Here is a 19,306-nt window from a genome sequence, read left to right on the forward strand (position 1 = left end):
AGGAAACCTGAAGGAAGCGTGCTCCTTCTCCCCCCACCCAAAGTCTATCCCTGAGCTAACCACATTACCAAGGTCTAAGTTCTAGCTTATTGCGTTCCGAGGGCCCAGGGAATAATAAATCCTCCTTAGGGCTCTGTGTTTCCTTAAGTCTCTATATATCCTGTTGGAGAGGAGTTATGCAAGATCTCCCATGTTGGGCCACGATTTTTTTACTGTTTACAGTCTGAAAAAACCACAGGGCACAGGAAGTAATGTGGTTAGAGTGTGGTGATGTAGATAGATGAAACAACGGGTATTGCATAGGTATCTGAGTCAATCTTAGGAACAAGGCAGAGAAGATATGAGAAGTTATTAGTTAAAATTTGTCAAGGGAGTTCACGTGTAAATATAAATGGTAATACTCATTGCAGAATTTCATTATGTAGCATACCAATTATGATGATTATAAGGAGAAGAATAGAATATAACCATGATTATCATCAATGTGTTCAATGTAGTTAAAATGATATCTACAGTTATAGAACTGCATGCCTTTCTATTTAGATATCACTCCCTACGTAGAACCTTTTGTAATAGAGCTGAGACAAAATGAAACAACATAGCAAAGGTCCCTTTCTGCCTTCAGATAACTTACTGTTGTTGGGCACACGGCTGGATGACTAGAGATACTCATTGACAGTATTATGTGATAACAAAGATGATAAAGAAAAATATGCAATTTATATAAAATGTGGAAGATTATCACTGCATTTGAAAAGCACCATGAGTTGATTTATTGTTAGAACAAATTTTGTTCCTACCCAAGAAACTGCAACTGTCAATATGGCTCAGAAATTATGTCTACATAATTTTCAGTTCCTACTTCATATATATAAGTGAATCAAGAAGAGTGTATGAGAAAAGGTTAGCTTACTCTTCTGAGGGTTACAAACAGTACCAAGATATCTGTGTTTTAACTGGAAAAACATCCACTTCTCAGTGCCCTACATGTTTCACATTAGCTAACGTGTGAAGATTGGTGAGCTCTGCCCTTCTGTCTGTCAGGGACCCATGTCATGGAGCTTCCACAATCTTGTAACTGTAACATCTGGAACATGTAGTTAGAACAAGCACACAACAGATAATAGAGCAGGAGAGTACGTATAGGAAATATAAAATGTTTCAGTTCTGTTTTTGATTGATGGTGTAGAAAGGACCAAATGTTTCCCAAAGGAAGCAGGGAAAAGTGGACAACTTTTGGAGGTGTGAGTGCTGCTCAGTGAAAGATTATACTGGAACAGCACCATCTATTAACCTCCATGTTCTCACCTGCCCCCTGGTTGCTGGGTAACATGACACTGACACAGTTTTACCACAATTAGTCTCTGGAAGCCTTCCTCTTCTGGCCTGCCTGAATAAGGAGCAGAAACAGATAATTAACTGATGGACTTCTAAGATTCAATAATGTTGTGAAAATATTGTCTCAATAGGCTCATACTCAAGAAACTTTTTTTAGTTTTATTTTTACCATTCACAGTGACAGCGACTAATACTCACTGTGCCAGCTCTAATTTACAGGGCTTTATAACTGATTATTTTTTCCATCACACTCTGCATTACAAGAGGTCAGGTGCTGCCAAGTTTTTCTGGATCATTATTTTATCCCTAATGACTTGCTTAGGATCTGAATATAGGATAAGCTTAACTAATAATTATAGGATTGCATTGAAATTCTGAGTATTCAGGCAAGCTGTATAATGTATCATTGTAATTCACATTCTTCCTATTCAAATGTTTTGCGGGACTAAACTGGGAGACGAATAAGAAAGCAGTGATTGGGTGCCTTTCTGGTACAGACTCTAGAACATACTGAAGCATTACCCTCCGCTGGTGTCCTACCTGGAGCCTCCCATTGTTATTGCTTTTAAGTTTCTTTTCTGCTTCTGTGGTTTCGTTTCTTGTTTTTAAGTTTCTGTTCTACTTCTTGTGTTTCATTTTCTCTTCTACAAATTTAACTGTCCTTTCTCACCCAAACCCTGTGGGGAAATTCCTCTTCAAGAAGAGGCTTCTGTCTTAGAGAGTGAATCCTGCACCTGATCTCCATCAAGTCAAGACTACTCCACTTCGCCTAAAGGTGTGTAGGGTAGTTTGTGAGGGCAAAGGGCAGCAGTCTTTGGGAGGGACAGAATGAGTGTGTTTGGGTGAGTTTACTTTGTGGTTCTGAAGCTACTCTGAATTAACAAAGAGAGCCAGCTTGTAGGGTTTCTGCTGAAGTGGCAGAGGAGGAGAGCATTGAGTCTGGGAAAGGAGTGACCTTTAAAGAGGGGAGGGTTAAAAAGACAAAGATCCATGTTTGTTTCTTGGAGGGACCATTATTTCTCCAGGCTGTTATCCTCACTATTTTCATTTTCTGTAGTGTTGACTATCTACCCTGTGAAGGTGAACACCTTTCCCTTGCTTATTACTTCAACTCCTTACTCAATTTTTCTTCGCACAGAGCTAAGACAAGGAATTTGTCATTTCTCAACAAGAACCTCCTCTTAAACTCACCTCTGAACATTTTGTTCCTTGATTTCTATGTTACATATGTTTTGATGTGTACCATCTTTTCCTCTCATTTTTCAGTGGTCATGAGTCTGTGCCTTACACCTGGACAAGGTTCACAGATGGTATATATTATCCACTCAGTTCTAGTACAGGGCTCAATAAATAGGAGGAAATTAATTTCTAAAAATTTTTGGTATTTCTGATTAAATTCACAAGAACAAAAGCATACAGCTATGGTGAAAAAATTGTATTCATATGTACTGAACACACAATAAAAGTTAAATGCTTACAAAAGATTATATTCTGGGTCAAGAGAGAAAAAGTAAACAAACATAAAAGAGTAATGTAGTGTGCAAAAAGATGAAACTCACTATGGTACAAAAGTACAACAAAGAAACAACAATAATACACTGAAAGGGCTGTAATGGGGCAAAGGATCTATGAGCCCTGGGAAAGGGCTTCACAATTTTTAACAGATTGGAAGTTAAGTCTCAGTGTGGGAATGTTATTCTGAGCAGAGTCTTCAAGGAGATGATGAATTTAACATGGATTTTTCTCCAGAGTGATTAAGGAACATAAAGGCAACCAGTGTGGGTTGGGGAGGAATAGGAGGTGGGCTGAGAGAGATGAGGCCATAGCAAAAGATGTGTAATATGCACCTAAGTAGACTATGATAAAGATGAATTCATGCTGAATGACATTCATTGGAGCAGAGGAGTGACAAAATTGATGTATATTTTAAAAATCATTCTAATTGTTGGTATGAACAGTGATGAGAGCAGACTATGTGAGACCAATGACAGTTGTGGGGAGACCAGTGGGGAAGCTATTCCTGGAATTTTTGTGAAAGATTCTGTAATTTGAAGTGAGAGCTATACTATTGTCTGTGAACTGACTGTGAGAGAAGAGATAAGACTAGGGGTAGCTTTCTCAAGATGATTTCTGCTACCAAATGACTTCTTTGAAACTAATTGACCTGGGAGCCAGAGTGCCTGGGGACAGGGTCATTAATGTGAGGGAGATTAAACCCTGGAATCTAAAGGGTGGCGGAAGAGAGAGCTCTGAGTATAGAGGAATGTGGAGGAGATGCAATGTTTCTGAGTTTCCTCAGGTCTATGGATGCCGAGAACAGGTCCACCATCCCATTGGCAGTTCCTATCTCAGGGAACAGGAGAAGTTTCAAGGATGTTGGCTCAAGCCCTCAGAGAGCTTTTTCTCCACGTTGTCCTCAATGGGGAGAAACATTCATTTTTCTTGTCTAAACTGTACATATACAGAAAGCCTCTGTGCAGACCATTGGGAAGCAGTGAGATGGAAATTCAGGACCTAGTTGGTCCATACCTTACTGTAAAAACTTCTACATTGTCCCATCTCCAAAGGGGAGCATATATTTTGTTTCTGTATCTGTCTTTCTATCTTAGGTGGGGAGAATTTCAATGGTATATTGCTTCTTCAATAATAGAATAAAGAATGAATGAAGGAAAAATAAGCATTAATATTATTTTCTAGGGCTGCCATAAAAAGGCACCACAAATGGGTAACTTAAATAAAATTTATTTTCTCATAATTCTTCAGGCTAGAAATACAAGATGAAAGGTGTAGGTAGGGTTGGTTCCTTCTGAGGGTTGTATGGGAAGGATCTGTTCCATGTCTCTCTGCTAGCTTATGGTATTTTGCTGGAAATTTTTGGTGCCCCTTGATTTGCACATGTATCTCTCTGCCTTCTGCCTTTGTCTCATATGGATTCTCCACATGTGCATGTCTGTCTGTGTCCAAATTTCCCCTCTTTATAAAGATATTGTTGTGTTGAATTTAGGCCCGCCCTAATGATTTCATTTTAACTTGATCATCTGCAAAGCCATGATCTCCAAATAAACTTACATTCACACCTACTTGGGGTTAGGACATCAATATCTTTTTGGGGAACACAAGTCAACCTGTAATAGCACTTAGCATGTTTGAAACAGGATAGACATTATCTTTCCACTCTATGATCTCCCTTATTTATTGAGACTTCTCTCCCGTGACCAGCGGATGCCTCATTGGAATTTATGTTCTTCAGATCTCTGTCATGTGTGTGATCCTATGAGTATATGAACCTTCTTTTCCCTCTAAAAACATACACCTTTAGCAGTTATCAACATCCCTGCCTTATGTCCACGTCAAGGTAAAATCCCAACATCTACAAATGCAAGACTCCCCAGAACCACCCAGTTGGTGTTGATCTCTGCATTTCTACATGCCCATAGCATTGGGTATAATTTTAGTACTTGCAATCTTTACCTCTGTCTTTGCTAAAATCTGTGCAGTAGTGGAGAGAACTCTGAAGGAGGATCCCGAGGATGGTATGTTCACCCCAACCCTACATATTATAATAGAATGATCTCCATAAATAGAATGATCTGTAAGTCACTTGACTCTATTTATACGTCTGAAGAAAGGGAGTACTCTTATTTGTCAAGGATTTTTATATAAGGAATAAATAGGTCAAAGTAATTTGTAAGTTGTAACTGTTATAAAATTGTTAATGAGAGAATTACCTCCCTATTGTGGTTCTTGCAGTTTCTGTAGGTGCCTTTGGGGAATGAGTTTGAGGGTGGAGAAGGCTCTGTCTGGGACAAGTGTGTGGAGGTAAACACTTCTCAGCTATTGGAGAACTGCTAATTGATGAAAAGAAAAAATGATAAGCTGATAAGAAAGGTCTAATCATCAATGGAGAGATGAGAAAGTTCTAATTTTACATATTCAACAAACATTGTGTTCCCATGTGTGATGCACTGTTCCAGGTACTAAGGATACATAGTGAACAAAACCATGCCTGATTTGTGAATGGATTACTTTTTAGGAGGAAGATGTAGACGTTTAAAGAAAGATGTCATATAATTTGTAATAAAAATAAGAGACATATGGCAAATGTACAGCAAGTGATAGTATTGGCAGTTATTCTGTAGGTGAGTTAGAGCAGGTCCTTCTGATAAGAGGACATGTACAAGGAGACTGAATGAAATGTGTGAGTGAATCATGCTGACATCAGGTGAGAATCAGTCCATGCTGTGAAAAAAGCAAGTGCAAACTCTCTGAGGCAGCAGTGCACTTTGTGCCTTTAACACTGAGGATGTGTTTTTGCCATAGGGAAAGAGAGGCAGGATAGATACATCTCAATAGCAGTATGCCAAGTGGAAGAATTTAGACTCAAAAGACCATGTATTATGATTCCTTTTCGTGAATTGATGTGAAAATGCCAATCTATATAAACACAAAGGAGATTAGTGGTTGCCTGAGTCTCACTTTCAGAATGGGAGTAACTGCTCATGGCATTAGCTTTGTTTTCAAGTGATAGAATTGTTCTAAAATTGGATTGTGATAATAATTATACAGTTCCATAAATTGACTAGAAATTATTTCATTGTACTCTTGAAACAAATGCATTTGATGTAAATATAACTCAATAAAACTGTTTTTAAAAAGGAATCGTGCAAATATCAGAGGTAAAATAATTCTGTGCAGAGAGAAGAGCATGTGCAAAGGCCCAGGGGCAACTGTGGGGTTAGCATATCTACCTGGAGCGTGTATTTTGAGGTGGAAAAGAAAAGGCAGACAAATGATGTGTTGTATAAGGTTCTTGGTAGCAAGGGCCTAGATTTGTCCTTTTCTCCAGTCAGAGAAGAGAAACTAAGAATCATTGCCCTGATGGGGTGAAATTTGTCATGCAACATAAACTAAGAGTAAAGTGTTTGAAATTATGACACAGAGCTCTTTTCATTCTGTCACTAATCTGCTCCTCTTCTTTCTTTTCATTTATTTGTTGAATATTAACATTTTGTCTTCTTGTAAATCTCTGCACAATCAATATCCTTTCTATTCATCCTTTCTTATCCTGCCCCCTTCAACATTCCCAGCCCTGCAGGAGACTGTGAGCAAGAAGAGCCCCAGGAGTCAGGACCAGAGGAAGCAAGGGGAGAATTGCAATGGATTTTTCAGCACAGGTAAATCTTCAGAAGGAGGTGACCTGCCCAATGTGCCTGGAGCTCCTGACAGAACCCCTGAGCCTGGATTGTGGCCACAGCTTCTGCCAAGCCTGCATCACTGCAAAGATCAAGGAGTCAGTGATCCACCTAGGGGGAGAGTGCAGCTGTCCTGTGTGCCAGAGAAGATACCAGCCTGGGAACCTCCGGCCTAATCCGCACCTGGCCACCATAGTGGAGAGAGTCAGGGAGGTCAACACGAGCCCACACAAGTGGCAGAAGAGAGATCTCTGTGAGCACCATGGAGAAAAGCTCCATTTGTTCTGTAAGAATGATGCGAAGGCCATTTGCAGGCTTTGTGTGCCGTCTCTGGAGCACCAGGGTCACCAAATATTCTTCATGGAGAAAGCGGTCATGGAAATCCAGGTAGGCCCCAGGGTGGAGGAAGTTATGGCAGAATGTTATCTAAATTGAAACCATCACTTTTCTATCCTACTTTATTATCCTTGTTGTCATAGAACTGAGTCCTGCAACCTTTCCATACCCTTTGCTCAGCTCTGAGGCTTGAAGGACATTTCTGTGCTTGCATTCATTTCTTTCAAGAATAAGCCTAGACTACAAACTCTCAGCAAAGAAAAGTCAGATGAGTGGAGAATTGTGTCCCAAGATAAGTTCCGACTTTCCCTCGCAGCAGAAGGGTTTTTTTGGAAACATGGTTGGTTGGACATGAGAAAAGTATCAATGAGTGGAAAAGACGTTCCTTGCTGCAGGATCAGTTATTGTAGGGAAAGAGAGACTATTCTTGATGAACTTGTATCTCCCAGGGTTAAAGAGTATATTCACCTCCTAAGATTTTTGTCTACATCCTAGATTCTAAATTTTAGTTTTGTTTCTGTAAACTTAATTCTCCTCTGAGATGAGCGTGATTTCTTCCCCCTTTCTCCGGGTGCTGAGAAATCTCATAGCTTGACTCTGATGATTCCTTTCTCACAGGACAAGCTCCAGGGAGCACTAAAGAAGCTGAAGAAGGAGCAGCAGGAAGCTGAGGAGTTGGAAGCTGATGTCAGAGAAGAGAGAGCTACCTGGAAGGCAGGAAGAGATTTTTTCCTGAGGGAGTTCTGAGACAGGAAGCTGGGCAGCACTTTGGTCCAATCACACAGAGGCTCCTTTCTCTTTATTACCTCAGAATGAATGTGTGTGGAAGACATTTGATTAGTCTTCATTTCATTCCTTCTTTGTTGGATGTTCAGGGCTGGAGACTAGACATATCACAAGTGAATCCATGTATTTGGTGGCAAAAGCATAGAAGGAAGCAATATAAAAAGAACTCATGAATCCCATGTCCCTTTTCCATCATCAACTTTGAGGCTCTGGCGCTCCCAGAACACACGTTGAGAAAGGCCCAGGGTTCCTTACTCAGGAGGTATGGGTGGAGGGGTTTAATACACAGTGCAGCATGATCATTCAGGACATGTGTCTATAACCCAGGCCTCCTTCGGGTGTCACTTTGTGTCTCAGAATGCACCTTGATAGAGCAGGTGAGAATATATTGGTTTGGGAGGAGCTCAGGGGAAAACAGCAGGAAAAATGGCTTTCCCAGGAATTGCTCATTGATTTCACCTCCTATTACTGGAACTCCCTGAGGAAAAGGGTTCTTACCTTGGCTCCCAGGCCCACACAACTGACGGTTTCTTTCTCTTTTCATTCCCAAAGAATCATATGCAGACTGAGAGACAGAGGATTCTGAAAGGGTTTAATGAAATGAGAGGCATCCTGGACAGTTTGGAGCAGAAGGAGCTGCGAAAGCTGGAGGAAGATGAGGTGACTGTGCTGGAGAACTTGGTAGCAGCTAAAGACCAGCTGGTCCAACAGAGTCAGTACATTAAAGAGCTCATCGCAGAGCTGGAGCGTCAGACGTGTGTATCATCAATAGACACACTCCAGGTAAGCCTTGGGATTGAGCTCCTACATAGAAGATTTGGGGGAAAACACAGAGACTTAACGTTTCTTCCCTTCTGGGTCCATGCACTTTCTTCCTCCTGATGATGTTAAAAGGTTCCTTTGGCCCTTCAGTGCCTCTTCTCTGTCATTCATTTCAGGGCTCATAGGAATAATTCAATGTGCAAATGGGAAGGGAAATTCCCATGGTTGTTAATTTATAAAAGAGAGTGCAAAAATTAGGAGAGAAGATTTTTATAGGCTCTCATTAGCTAGTATTTATAAGGCCTCTCTTCACTAAACTTAGTTACAAGCAAACAACATGAATCTTTGTTTATGTCTGATTTTTTTATTGTTGAGGAGTGAAAAATGTGAGGCTAGACTATGTGATACCTGAGTGAGAGATGTGCATGTATGAATGTGCATGTGTTCTTCTGTGTGTTTGTGTTGGCTGGAGAGGGATGGGGGGGCAAACCTGTAGAGACTTGATGGATGAGGTGTGCCTAGCATGAATGTTAAACTTTTTTCTATGGCAATAGCAGTGTACCTGTGATCTTAAGGTGTGAAGTATGTTGCGAAATTCAGGAAATTTCAAATTTTCTCTGCTTTATTTCTTGCCGTTCTCCTTTGTTAGCTGAACAAGAGTTTCTTTACTTAACTTTTGTTCCAATACTGGGGTAATCAATTTTCATTTGCTGGATCTTTACCTCTGCCTTACAAAAAAGCAATATTTCTTGCTGTATTACTTACACATTATAAAATCCAAGAATTTTTGTTCATGATTGTTAAACCATGAACAATTCAGTTCAAAATTTGTTGAAAAAACTTTCCTATCCTCCACTGATTGATTTTGGCACCATTGTTAAAAATCAGTTTGCTGTAAATGTAAGGATTTGTTTCTGGATTATCAATCTTCTGCATGGATCTATATGTCTTTTCTGGCAATAATTTTTTGAGCTTTTGATTACTGTGGCTTCCTACAAAACTTTGAAATTGTTAGGGTAAGTCTTCCAACTTTGTTCTTCTTTTCCAAAATTGTTTGAAAAAAATTTGAAACAATTTTATTCAATTCTATTTTGAAATATTTTTTATTTAAGTCTATTGCTCTCTGTGGGAACAATTTAACCACCCTGGCATCAGGGAACATTTGGAGAATGCTACTGCCATCTAGTAGGTAGAGGACAGAGATGCTGCTAATTCTCCAATGCACAGGGCAGACTCCATGATGAAGAATCATCTTGGTCAGAACGCCAGTAGTGCCAAAGTTGAGAAACTCTGCCCTGGGTGCTTTGAATTGTCCATGAAAATGTTGAGGTGTCTTGTTCATTTTTGTTAAAAAGCCTGCTGGGATTTTCATAGGCATTGTATGGAATTTAAAGAACAATTCAAGGAGTGTTGTCATCCTAATAAAATCTCTCCATTTATTTAGGTTTTCTTTAAACTCTATCAGCAATATTTTGTAATTTCCAGCACAAAAGTCTTTTACTTATTATCTTCAATTTTTGAGTTGATTATTTTTGAAACTACTATAAATAAATATTTTAATTTCTTATTGTATTTTTCACTGCTAGTAATAAAAAATACAATAGATTTTTATATTGATCTTGTATTGCACAATATTCCTAAGCTATTTTGCTAGTTTTATTAGTGTGTATGTGTGTTGTCTGGGAGGTGGGAGAATCCTCCTCTCATTTTCCTTAAGGTTCTCATGGCTGGTCAAATGATTAAAAAGGCACATTAGCAGGAGAAAATCAAACAAAGTTTAATAACATGTATACATGGGAGGAACTCAGGAGAAACTGAGTAACTCAGCCAACTGGCCGAGGCTGCCTGTTTAAGTATCTTCAGCAACAGACAAGGAGGACATTTGGGGTAGTGATTTGGGACTTTAAAGGGGAGGAAGGCAACTCACATGGAAATGGAAAAGCAGATGTTTGGTAAATAGAACTTTGATAAGAGTGGGCTTAGCAAGGAGACTCCCAGGACACCAAAACCCAGAATTATCTATGGTGATGGACTGTCCTGGGCCTAGCCCTTCATTTTAAATTTCTTTTAAGTGGTTAGCGGGGAAAGGTTTAATGTTCTTCCTGAGTCTGAGCCTTTATTGTTTTCAGCTCAAAATAATCCACATACCAGAGGGGAGCATCTTGGGGCCTGCCCTGAATCCCATCAGCATGTTCCTTGAGATTTTCTACATACCGGATCATGTCATCTATAAATAAATCCAGTTTTGCTTATTTTCTGATATTGTTTCTTTTATTTCCCTTATTTTTTCTTTCCTTTTTCAGTTTCTTCTTATCTGATCTAATAAATTCTTATTTTATGCTTTTCTTCTTTCTCTATTTCATATTTATGAATGTGACATTTTCCCATTAAAATTATTCAAAAGTAATATTCAGTTGTCTAGGGATGACCACATGAAACCTCAGAGTGACACTAACACAGAAATGCATAAGCTCATAAATAGCACACCACTGTGATCATTTGAATTCATCAGATCTGCTATTCCTGGAGTCAGATAGATTACTGGATATTTCATTTATTTGTTTTAGCACAATCTACTTTCATTTCTCTCTGATCAAGCCTGTTTGATTTTGTATTTGGTCATTTGAAATAAACACAATGCTGAGTAATTTGTAAATGATTCCCTGTATTTATTGGGCTACAAATGGAAGATGGAAGCGAGGCAGCTCTTACACAATCACTTATTGTACAGTGGGACTGTTGACTTGATGTGTGGCTATTTTGTTTAGCCTTTAGTAATGACCCATAGGACTGAGAAATTCCAGTTGAAGTTGCTAATAGAGGCTGGTTCTTTTCACAGCATAGCCCAGCTTTTCAATTCCAAGCTAAAATTAGTGCCAGCAAAGTCAGAGAGGATGAAAGCACAGCATGAGTTATGACTGGGACTAATGAAGAGCCAGAGACTGACAAAGCAGTCATACAAAGGTGAAATGGTCAACTTCCTACCTGAGATAGGGGCACAAGAATACGCTATTAATGCCTATTCATTGGAATGCAGATTAGGGAAAGGGGCTGATAACCTGTTTTAAATGAACTCTAGGATAATGTCCACATGCTAACAAATAAGTTAAACTCTTGGATACAAATCTGTCTACTGGAAGAGATTTCTAGTTTTTGTTATAGCTCATATAATTGGCCATACAAAAAGTTAAATCACACAATATTTTTAGTTGGGAAAGGTGAATCACAATTGTGGGAAATGATGCCTGTAATTGTTCCATTCTTGAGGCAATATACAGACTTTAATATGCAACCTGCCAGACTGTACTTGTTGGAAAGCTATGGTCACATATTGGAAATTCTCTACAACTTTCCTCTTGGGTAGGGCCATGCACCACTACTGACAGGAGTAGAGCTGAGGCAGACGTGTGGGCCAATCAAGAAACTTTTTCAGTTTTGGCAATTCTTCAAATTGTTATAACGTGTAACAGGCTAGTGGTCTTTACTCCCCAGTTTTGCCAACCAGGAGTTCAGATGACAGTTTCTCTGTAATCTGGACTATTTTTTGGCAATGTTTGGAATGAATCATTTTATCATATATACATTGCTTGCTGGACCATGAGGAGCTGGGTTTAGACTGATACGGATGAAAATGACAGAAATGCTGGGCTTAAAAGTAGAGTTGAGGAATAGATGACAGTTTAGATCTTTTACCCTAGAAAAGGGCTCATATCCATTTATTTTAGTAACTTTATTGAGATATAATTCACATATCATACAAGTCATTCATTTAAAGTGCAAAATTCAATAGTGTTTGGTATATTACATTATTAAATTTTTAGAACAATTGTGGTAAAACATATAACATAAAATTTGTCATTTTGACCATTTTAAAGTACATTAATTACACTTACAGTGTTGTGCAAAAATTGCCACTACTGACTCCTAAATTTTTTTCATCAATTGAATTGATAATTGCTGTAGAAATTAAGTAATAATTCCCCACTCCCCATTCCCCCTGACTCCAGTTCCTAATAACTGCTAATCTACTTTCTGCCTATATGAATTTGCCTATTCTAGGTACTTCTGTAAATGGAATCACACAATACTGGTCCATTTTTCTCTGGCCTATTTCATTTAGCATAATATTTTCAAGCTTCATCTTTACCGTAGCATGTTTACGAACTTCATTCCTTATTATGGCTGCATAATTTCCCATTGTGTGTATATGGGGCCTTTTGTTTATTTATTCATCTGTTGATGGACATGGGTTGTTTCCACCTTTTGGCTATTGGGAATAATGCTGCAATGAACATTGGCATAAAAGTATCTGAGTCCCTGCTTTCAATTCCTTTGCATATGAACCTTGGAGTGGAATTGATAGATCGTAAAAGTAATTGTTTAGCTTTTTGAGGAACCATTAAACTGTTTTCCATAGTGGCCACATCATTTTACATTCATAGCTGCAATGAATGGACCAGGGTTCCAATTTCTACATATCCTCAGAAACGCTTATTACTTTTTATGAGTTTTTTGCCATCCTACAGAGTATGAAGTGGTATCTCATTGTGGTTTTAATTTACATTTCCCTGATGACCAATAATGCTGACCATCTTTTCATATGTTTATTGGACATTTGTATATCTTTTTGGAGAAATATCTATTCAAATCCTTTCCCCATTCTTTGAATTGGGCTGTTTGTTTTTTGACTGTTGTTGAGTTGTAGGAGTTCTTTGTATATTCTGTATATTAATACCTTATCAGATATATGATTTGCAAATATTTTCTCCCTTTCAGTGCATTGTCTCTCACTCTCTTCAGAATGTCCTTTGATGCACAAAACTTTTTACTTTTGTGAGATCCAATTTATCTATTTTTCTTTTATTGCCTTTGTTTTTTGTGTTGTATCTCAGAAGTTATTAACAAATCCAATATCATGAAGAGTTTACTCTATGTTTCCTTCCAACAATTTTATAGTTTTAAATCTTTAATTGATTTTGTTATAAATTATATATGATGTAAGTCATCCATTTTTAATTTTATTATAACCATTGTAATATATTTAGCCATTAAAAAATATAATTTGGTAAATAGAGTGAGGAGGTGGCAGTCAGGTAAAGGGTGGACTGCATGGGACTTTTGTTTGTCTGTCCAATCTCAATTCAAATATCTTTTTATGTTTTTTGTAACAACCTCTTGAATTATCCTTTGTGGAATTATCTCAACACTCAGTCCATGTAGTTGATTATGGTTGATAAAATCAGTAGCATCAGGAGAGTGTATGTTTCTCAACTCTAGGTAAATTGGCATATATGATTCCCATTTGTTTACCTCTGATGCAGTAATTATTTTTATCATTTAATCATTGACCCAATTCAGGTCAATGATTTGTATGTCTTAGAATTTTACTGTCATGACTAGAAAGAGAAATTCTTTTTTCTGTGGGGTAAAATACCAGAGTTTACCATTTAAACCAAGACATTCAAGTTGATGCCATATAAAATCTGAAAAGAAAGTCAATGTAGCAGATAGAAAATAAAATTTTGAGAAAAAAGAACAGATTCTGATGACAACATTTTCACTTAAATATGTAGCTATGACTGAAGTTCTACTTGCCCCCTCAATTTCTTCTTCTTTCTTTTAAATTTAAGTCAGTTTTAGTTGGATTTTTGTCATATACAATAATAATAATAATACTTTAAAAAGCCTACTACAGAAAATAAAACTTTTCCTGAGGATGTAGAGTCAACTAGTAGTCAAGTCTGTGGTGTACAAGGAATGAGGGTGGAGAAGAGAATACCAAATATATTGGCACATTTCTGTTCAAAAAAATAAAGTATGTAATGGTTATGATAGGGTAAAGAAGATGGCTAAAAGAAGTTGAGGATATGGATTGTACAATTTGGAATTTAGGGTAAGATACTGTAGTTACTAAGACAGTGATCAAAGGGAAATTAGTAAGATTCTAGACAATGGCATGTAAATAGTTCGCAAATAATAGGTTACATTTTAAACTTTTTTAGGTGCTGGTTCCTGTGGCTTATTTCATACTTAATATCTGATGAGATCACCTATAGGCAGTATGTAGGAGGAGTATACAGTAAGTAGAGGGCAGCCAGAGAAACATTTACACAAAGTGCTTATTTTTTGTACCTGCAGCAACACAATATATACTTCTTGAGGACTATTATGAATTATTCATCTTTGATTCCCCAGAGCCTGGAATGATGTCTGGCAAATAGTATATTTCACCTTATTTGTCTCTAGAATAAATAAAAGCATAATGAATTAATAAAGTCTACTCATAAATGTAGTTAAAACAATAATAGACCTCTTCCTATTAAATATATCCCATCTTCACATACTTCAAGCATCTTTCTAACATCCTCACATGAGTCCTCAAGGATGGTTGGTCTGGGTCTCATCTCTACATTTCATCCCCCATATTCTGACCATCAATTTATTTAACAAATCAAAGAGTGCTAGGGATGTGAGGAGAAAGTTGGGTAAAACTTTGTAAGGTAGGAGGGCTTCACATCCTTCAAGGTTGCCAGGAAAAATATGGAATGTATAGTTAAATTTGAATTTCAGATAAATGACACATCATCTCTTAGTAAAAGGATATCATATTTTGCAGAGGTCATGATTATACTAAAGCATATTGTTATTTTTCCAAAATTAAAATTTAAGTAGCCATTTTTATTTTGTAAATCTAACAATTCTATGCTTAGCTCATGTTGTCTCTCTTCTCCCCAGGATGTGAACAACCTCATAAGAAGGTATGTATGTAAGACCAGGTATGGTCCATTTTTGTGTGAAGGCAGAACTGTAGTCATGAGTTTTATCATGAGATTAATCACAATTCAAAAAGAAATCACAGAGCTGGGAAATTTGGGTATGATATTGTTTCAAACTGCTGATCACAGATTACAGTTGTCAATGGTAGGAAATTTGGGTGGTGGGTGGTCACAGAATTAGGGCAAATAGAAGCATTAGAAATGAGGTGTTGCTATATCAGAACTCTATGACTTCACTCATTTTAGTCAATCTGTCTCTGCCTCAGCTCTTGTTTCTATATTTCTTAGGTGTGTATCTTATCACGAGAAGGAATTTGTCCACTTTATCTACCAGGTCCCCAAATATGCCAGAAGGGAATTTACTTTTCTTCTTGAGAATGGAAAAAACAAGATCTTTGAGGGTGGTTTTCTTCATATTTCCAGAAAATAGACAAGTCTTGGGGAATAGTGGGTTTGGTCCTGGTACCAATAATTAATCCCTTCTTGAACACTTTAGCATCTCATGGCAAAAATGGTTTTCCTGTGTCTAAAGTTGACTACATACCTGGCATTACCAAGGTCTTCCAAAACACATAAAATTCAGGCCACCAATAATTTGGTCATCATAACTTCTTCTTTTCCAAATGTTTCTAATATTTCCCAAGAGAATGTCCCCTCAAATGTTAATCTCTGGGCATCTGTACTGGGATAACAGGCTTTTGAGACTCTTCAAACTTTTAACACAGGAGAGCCACACTTGATAACCTAAACCCCTTGGTAGCCAGGTTCTGGAGACTCTCTACTGACCATCTGCCTAGGACCTCACATCTCTGGCCTTCCCCTGGTAGAACCACTGAGATGACAGTGACTTATTTTTGTATCAAATACTTCTTTTAGAAACATCAAATACCTTTTAAAGGCACCATTATTTCATCTAGTTTTATATTATTTTTAACAGGTAGAAAGGATGGGGTTAACTTTTCCATTTTAGAAGGAAGAATCTGGAGTTTCTTTGAGGGGAAGACCTTCCTAAGATCACACCGAGAGTAAATAGAAAGGTAGACATGAGCATATTTCTTCTGGTTGAAGTGTCAGGGCTCTCCTCTCCCCTCTCTTCAAGCTCCTCAGTGAAGAGAATTTAAGTGCATCAATGGAGTGATAGGTGAGGTGGTCTTGGAGAAGCATAAGGTCAGAAGTGTATGACGATCAATTGTTGTCTTCTCTAGGAGTGAGACCTGGACCTTGAAAAAGCCAAAAATGGTTTCCAAGAAACTGAAGCGTGCATTCAGAGTTCCAGATCTAAGTGGTATGCTGAAAGTGTTTAAAGGTGAGGAGAGCCAGGAGAAGTGTGTGAGTGTGGAGTTCTTGTACTATCAGGGCAAAATGGGAGAGTGGATGTTATTTCTAGATTAGGGTAAAAGGGAAGAGGTAGGCCCGGCAAGGAGAGAGAGATCCTGTCTGAAGATGATCAGATCTAAGGAGGAGTGGCCAGGTGTCTGCTTTATCCTCTCATTCACCAGTCCATAGCCTTATAGGGCTCCCCTCCCCTGACCCCACTCTAGAGAGAAGACAGGTGTCAGTGTTTACTCCTTTGCTTCTAACAACATCATTGCAACTTTTGTCATTTCAGATCTGACAGAGATCCAATGCTACTGGGGTAAGAAGTTCCAGGGTCTTCAATTCTCCATGTTCTGATCCCTTTTCAGAAGATGTAGTAACTATTGGGCCCCATGACCTTAGCTTCATGTTCTTCTCCAAACATACGTAATAGAACGGTTCTAAAGTGTCCTACTCATCTCTGACTCATCAACACAAGTTCTTGCCAGTCAGTTCCCAATATTCCTCCTCACAATGTCACAAGACACAAGTACTCTACATTCCTAACGACCCTGTGATTTTTCCTACAGTTGATGTGATGCTGAATCCAATCAACGCTATTTCAAGTATCATTGTATCTGCGGATCAGAGACAAGTGAGAGTTGTGCACCCTTTTATGTTTGGGAATATATTTCCATGTGATTTGTCTGCTTTTGATATCTTGGGCTGTCAAAGTTTCTCTTCAGGGAAATATTATTGGGAAGTAGATGTGTCTGGGAAGACTGCTTGGATCCTGGGGGTATGCAGTAACAAACGGAAATTCAATAGACAAAAGAGTTCTGGGTTTGCTTTTGAATCAAATCTAAATCATCCAAATGTTTATTCCAGATACACACCTCAACATGGCTACTGGGTTGTAGGGTTACAGAATGAATCAGAGTATAATGCCTTTGAGGACTCTTCCACCTCTGATCCAAAGGTGTTGACTATTTCCATGGCTGTTCCTCCCCATCGTGTTGGGGTTTTCCTAGACTGTGAAGGAGGCACTGTCTCATTTTTCAATGTCACAAACCATGGGTCACTCATCTACAAGTTCTCTAAGTGTCGCTTTTCTGATCCTTCTTATCCATATTTCAATCCTTGGAACTGTCCAGCTCCCATGACACTGTGTCCACCAAGCTCCTGAGCCGCCTTCTTCCCTCACCCATTTCTTGTGTCCGTTGTCCTGGGTTTCATCTCTATATGTGAGCTCATCTGCACCATTCACACCATCTCTTCCTGACGTATCCCTTCTTTGCTTTAAAACTTTTACACATCCTTGGGCTGTACAGTGTATCTGGTTCACATTATGAGAGATGCTCATTTACCATTGTTTGTGTTCTCAAAGAAAGGCATATAATTCCTCCTAAAGGCAGAGCAGTATTGATATAACATTTGCCATCCCATTTCTTCATATTTTCCTTTATCATTGATCTGAAGAGACTTTGCAAAGCCTGTCTGCCACCATGCACATTACCTAGGACAGTCCGTAATCACCCTCCACATACCAAAAACAACTAAGGAGTCTTTGGGTGCATGTTTATTTGTTGCCTAGGATATACTAGGTTCATCAGAAAGTCAAATAAAGGAAAACATAAGCCATATATGTACCGAAAGTGAAGATTTTGTGTACAGAGTGTTTGAGTTCCTATCCTATCTCTTCTTTTAAAGATGTGTAATGATGAATAAATTCTGGTTCCCTTTTCCTAAAATACAATTTCAGATTTAAAACTATACTTAACTCTTAAATCCTTGTGAAAAACTAAGTGTCACTCAATGTAAAGCAGCTAAGTGTCCTGTAAATTATAATAAATATTTTCTCTCATAATTACTGAAAAATGCAAGCTTTGTTAATGTCCTGTGCAACATGTTTGTGCCCTTTAGAGGAAGAATAATGGATTCTACTGAAGTCTCATTTCCTAACTTCCCAGACTCCACTGTCAAGACTACTCCAGTTCCGGTATTCTTCCATAGAACTTTTTATGCTAAGGCTGGGATTGTTTTTAAGCTCCTTTATTATTAATCAGTTAGAATACTGCAAAAGTATGTTTCCAAAATATGTTCAGCAGAGGGAGCCATTTCTAGGAACAGCTACTCCTATAAGGGGCAGGCTTCTGGTGTTCAGGCCTTTTCCTTCTGGTAAAACAGTTGAGTATATACCATACATGTAATATTATGTACTTTTCTTTTCTTTTTTAACCGGTTTCAAATTCAGGATGAGGGATAGACTTACCCAGGATAGCAAAGGCACAAATTTTCCTAGAGAAGTATGTATTATAAACTAGGGCAGCCTGATGCAGAGAGCATTCATAAAGATACAGGGAGGTGACAATAGAAAGTACCTGGGCAGGGAATGCTATATACATACACATGCATACTTACACTCACACCCCCACACACATATATAATTATGTGTATAAATGTATATAAATAGGGGATTTTTATCCCAGTTAATCTTCAAAAATGTCATAAGAAGGAGGAAATCCTATCAGGTGGTTAAAAGAATATATAAGTTATGAGATATTCCTGAGTGTCCATGGCTAATAAGTGGAGAAGGCTGGATTAGAATTAGTTCTGTGTTTCTCCAGCAGGGGTGCCCCTCTCTGCAGTACATCCCTAAGTAGGAGCCAGAGTCTCTAGGATGTGGGGTAAGAGTAAGAACCCAAGAAATGCTGATCTGCAGAAGCAGCTGAGAGCATCATGGGAAAATCTTGGGTGCTGTGAAATAGAGGTTGATATGCTCAATCTATATAGCCTTTAATGAAGCAGGAACAAGTCATG

At 38.3% G+C, this 19,306-nt stretch overlaps 1 protein-coding gene across 1 annotated transcript; it reads left to right on the forward strand.

Annotated features, from left to right (window-relative positions):
• Positions 1–1,812: 1,812 nt before the first annotated feature.
• LOC103565912 (E3 ubiquitin-protein ligase TRIM22-like) lies at positions 1,813–18,364 on the forward strand. The gene is made up of 8 exons (XM_008542112.2): positions 1,813–2,113; positions 6,426–6,917; positions 7,485–7,580; positions 8,205–8,435; positions 15,150–15,172; positions 16,396–16,496; positions 16,800–16,826; positions 17,077–18,364. The coding sequence occupies exons 2-8, from the start codon at positions 6,495–6,497 to the stop codon at positions 17,670–17,672; spliced, it is 1,497 nt and encodes a 498-aa protein (XP_008540334.1). The 5' UTR covers positions 1,813–2,113; positions 6,426–6,494; the 3' UTR covers positions 17,673–18,364.
• Positions 18,365–19,306: the final 942 nt, after the last annotated feature.

This window comes from Equus przewalskii, chromosome 6 (assembly GCF_037783145.1).
Source record: "Equus przewalskii isolate Varuska chromosome 6, EquPr2, whole genome shotgun sequence".
NCBI lineage: Eukaryota > Metazoa > Chordata > Mammalia > Perissodactyla > Equidae > Equus > Equus przewalskii.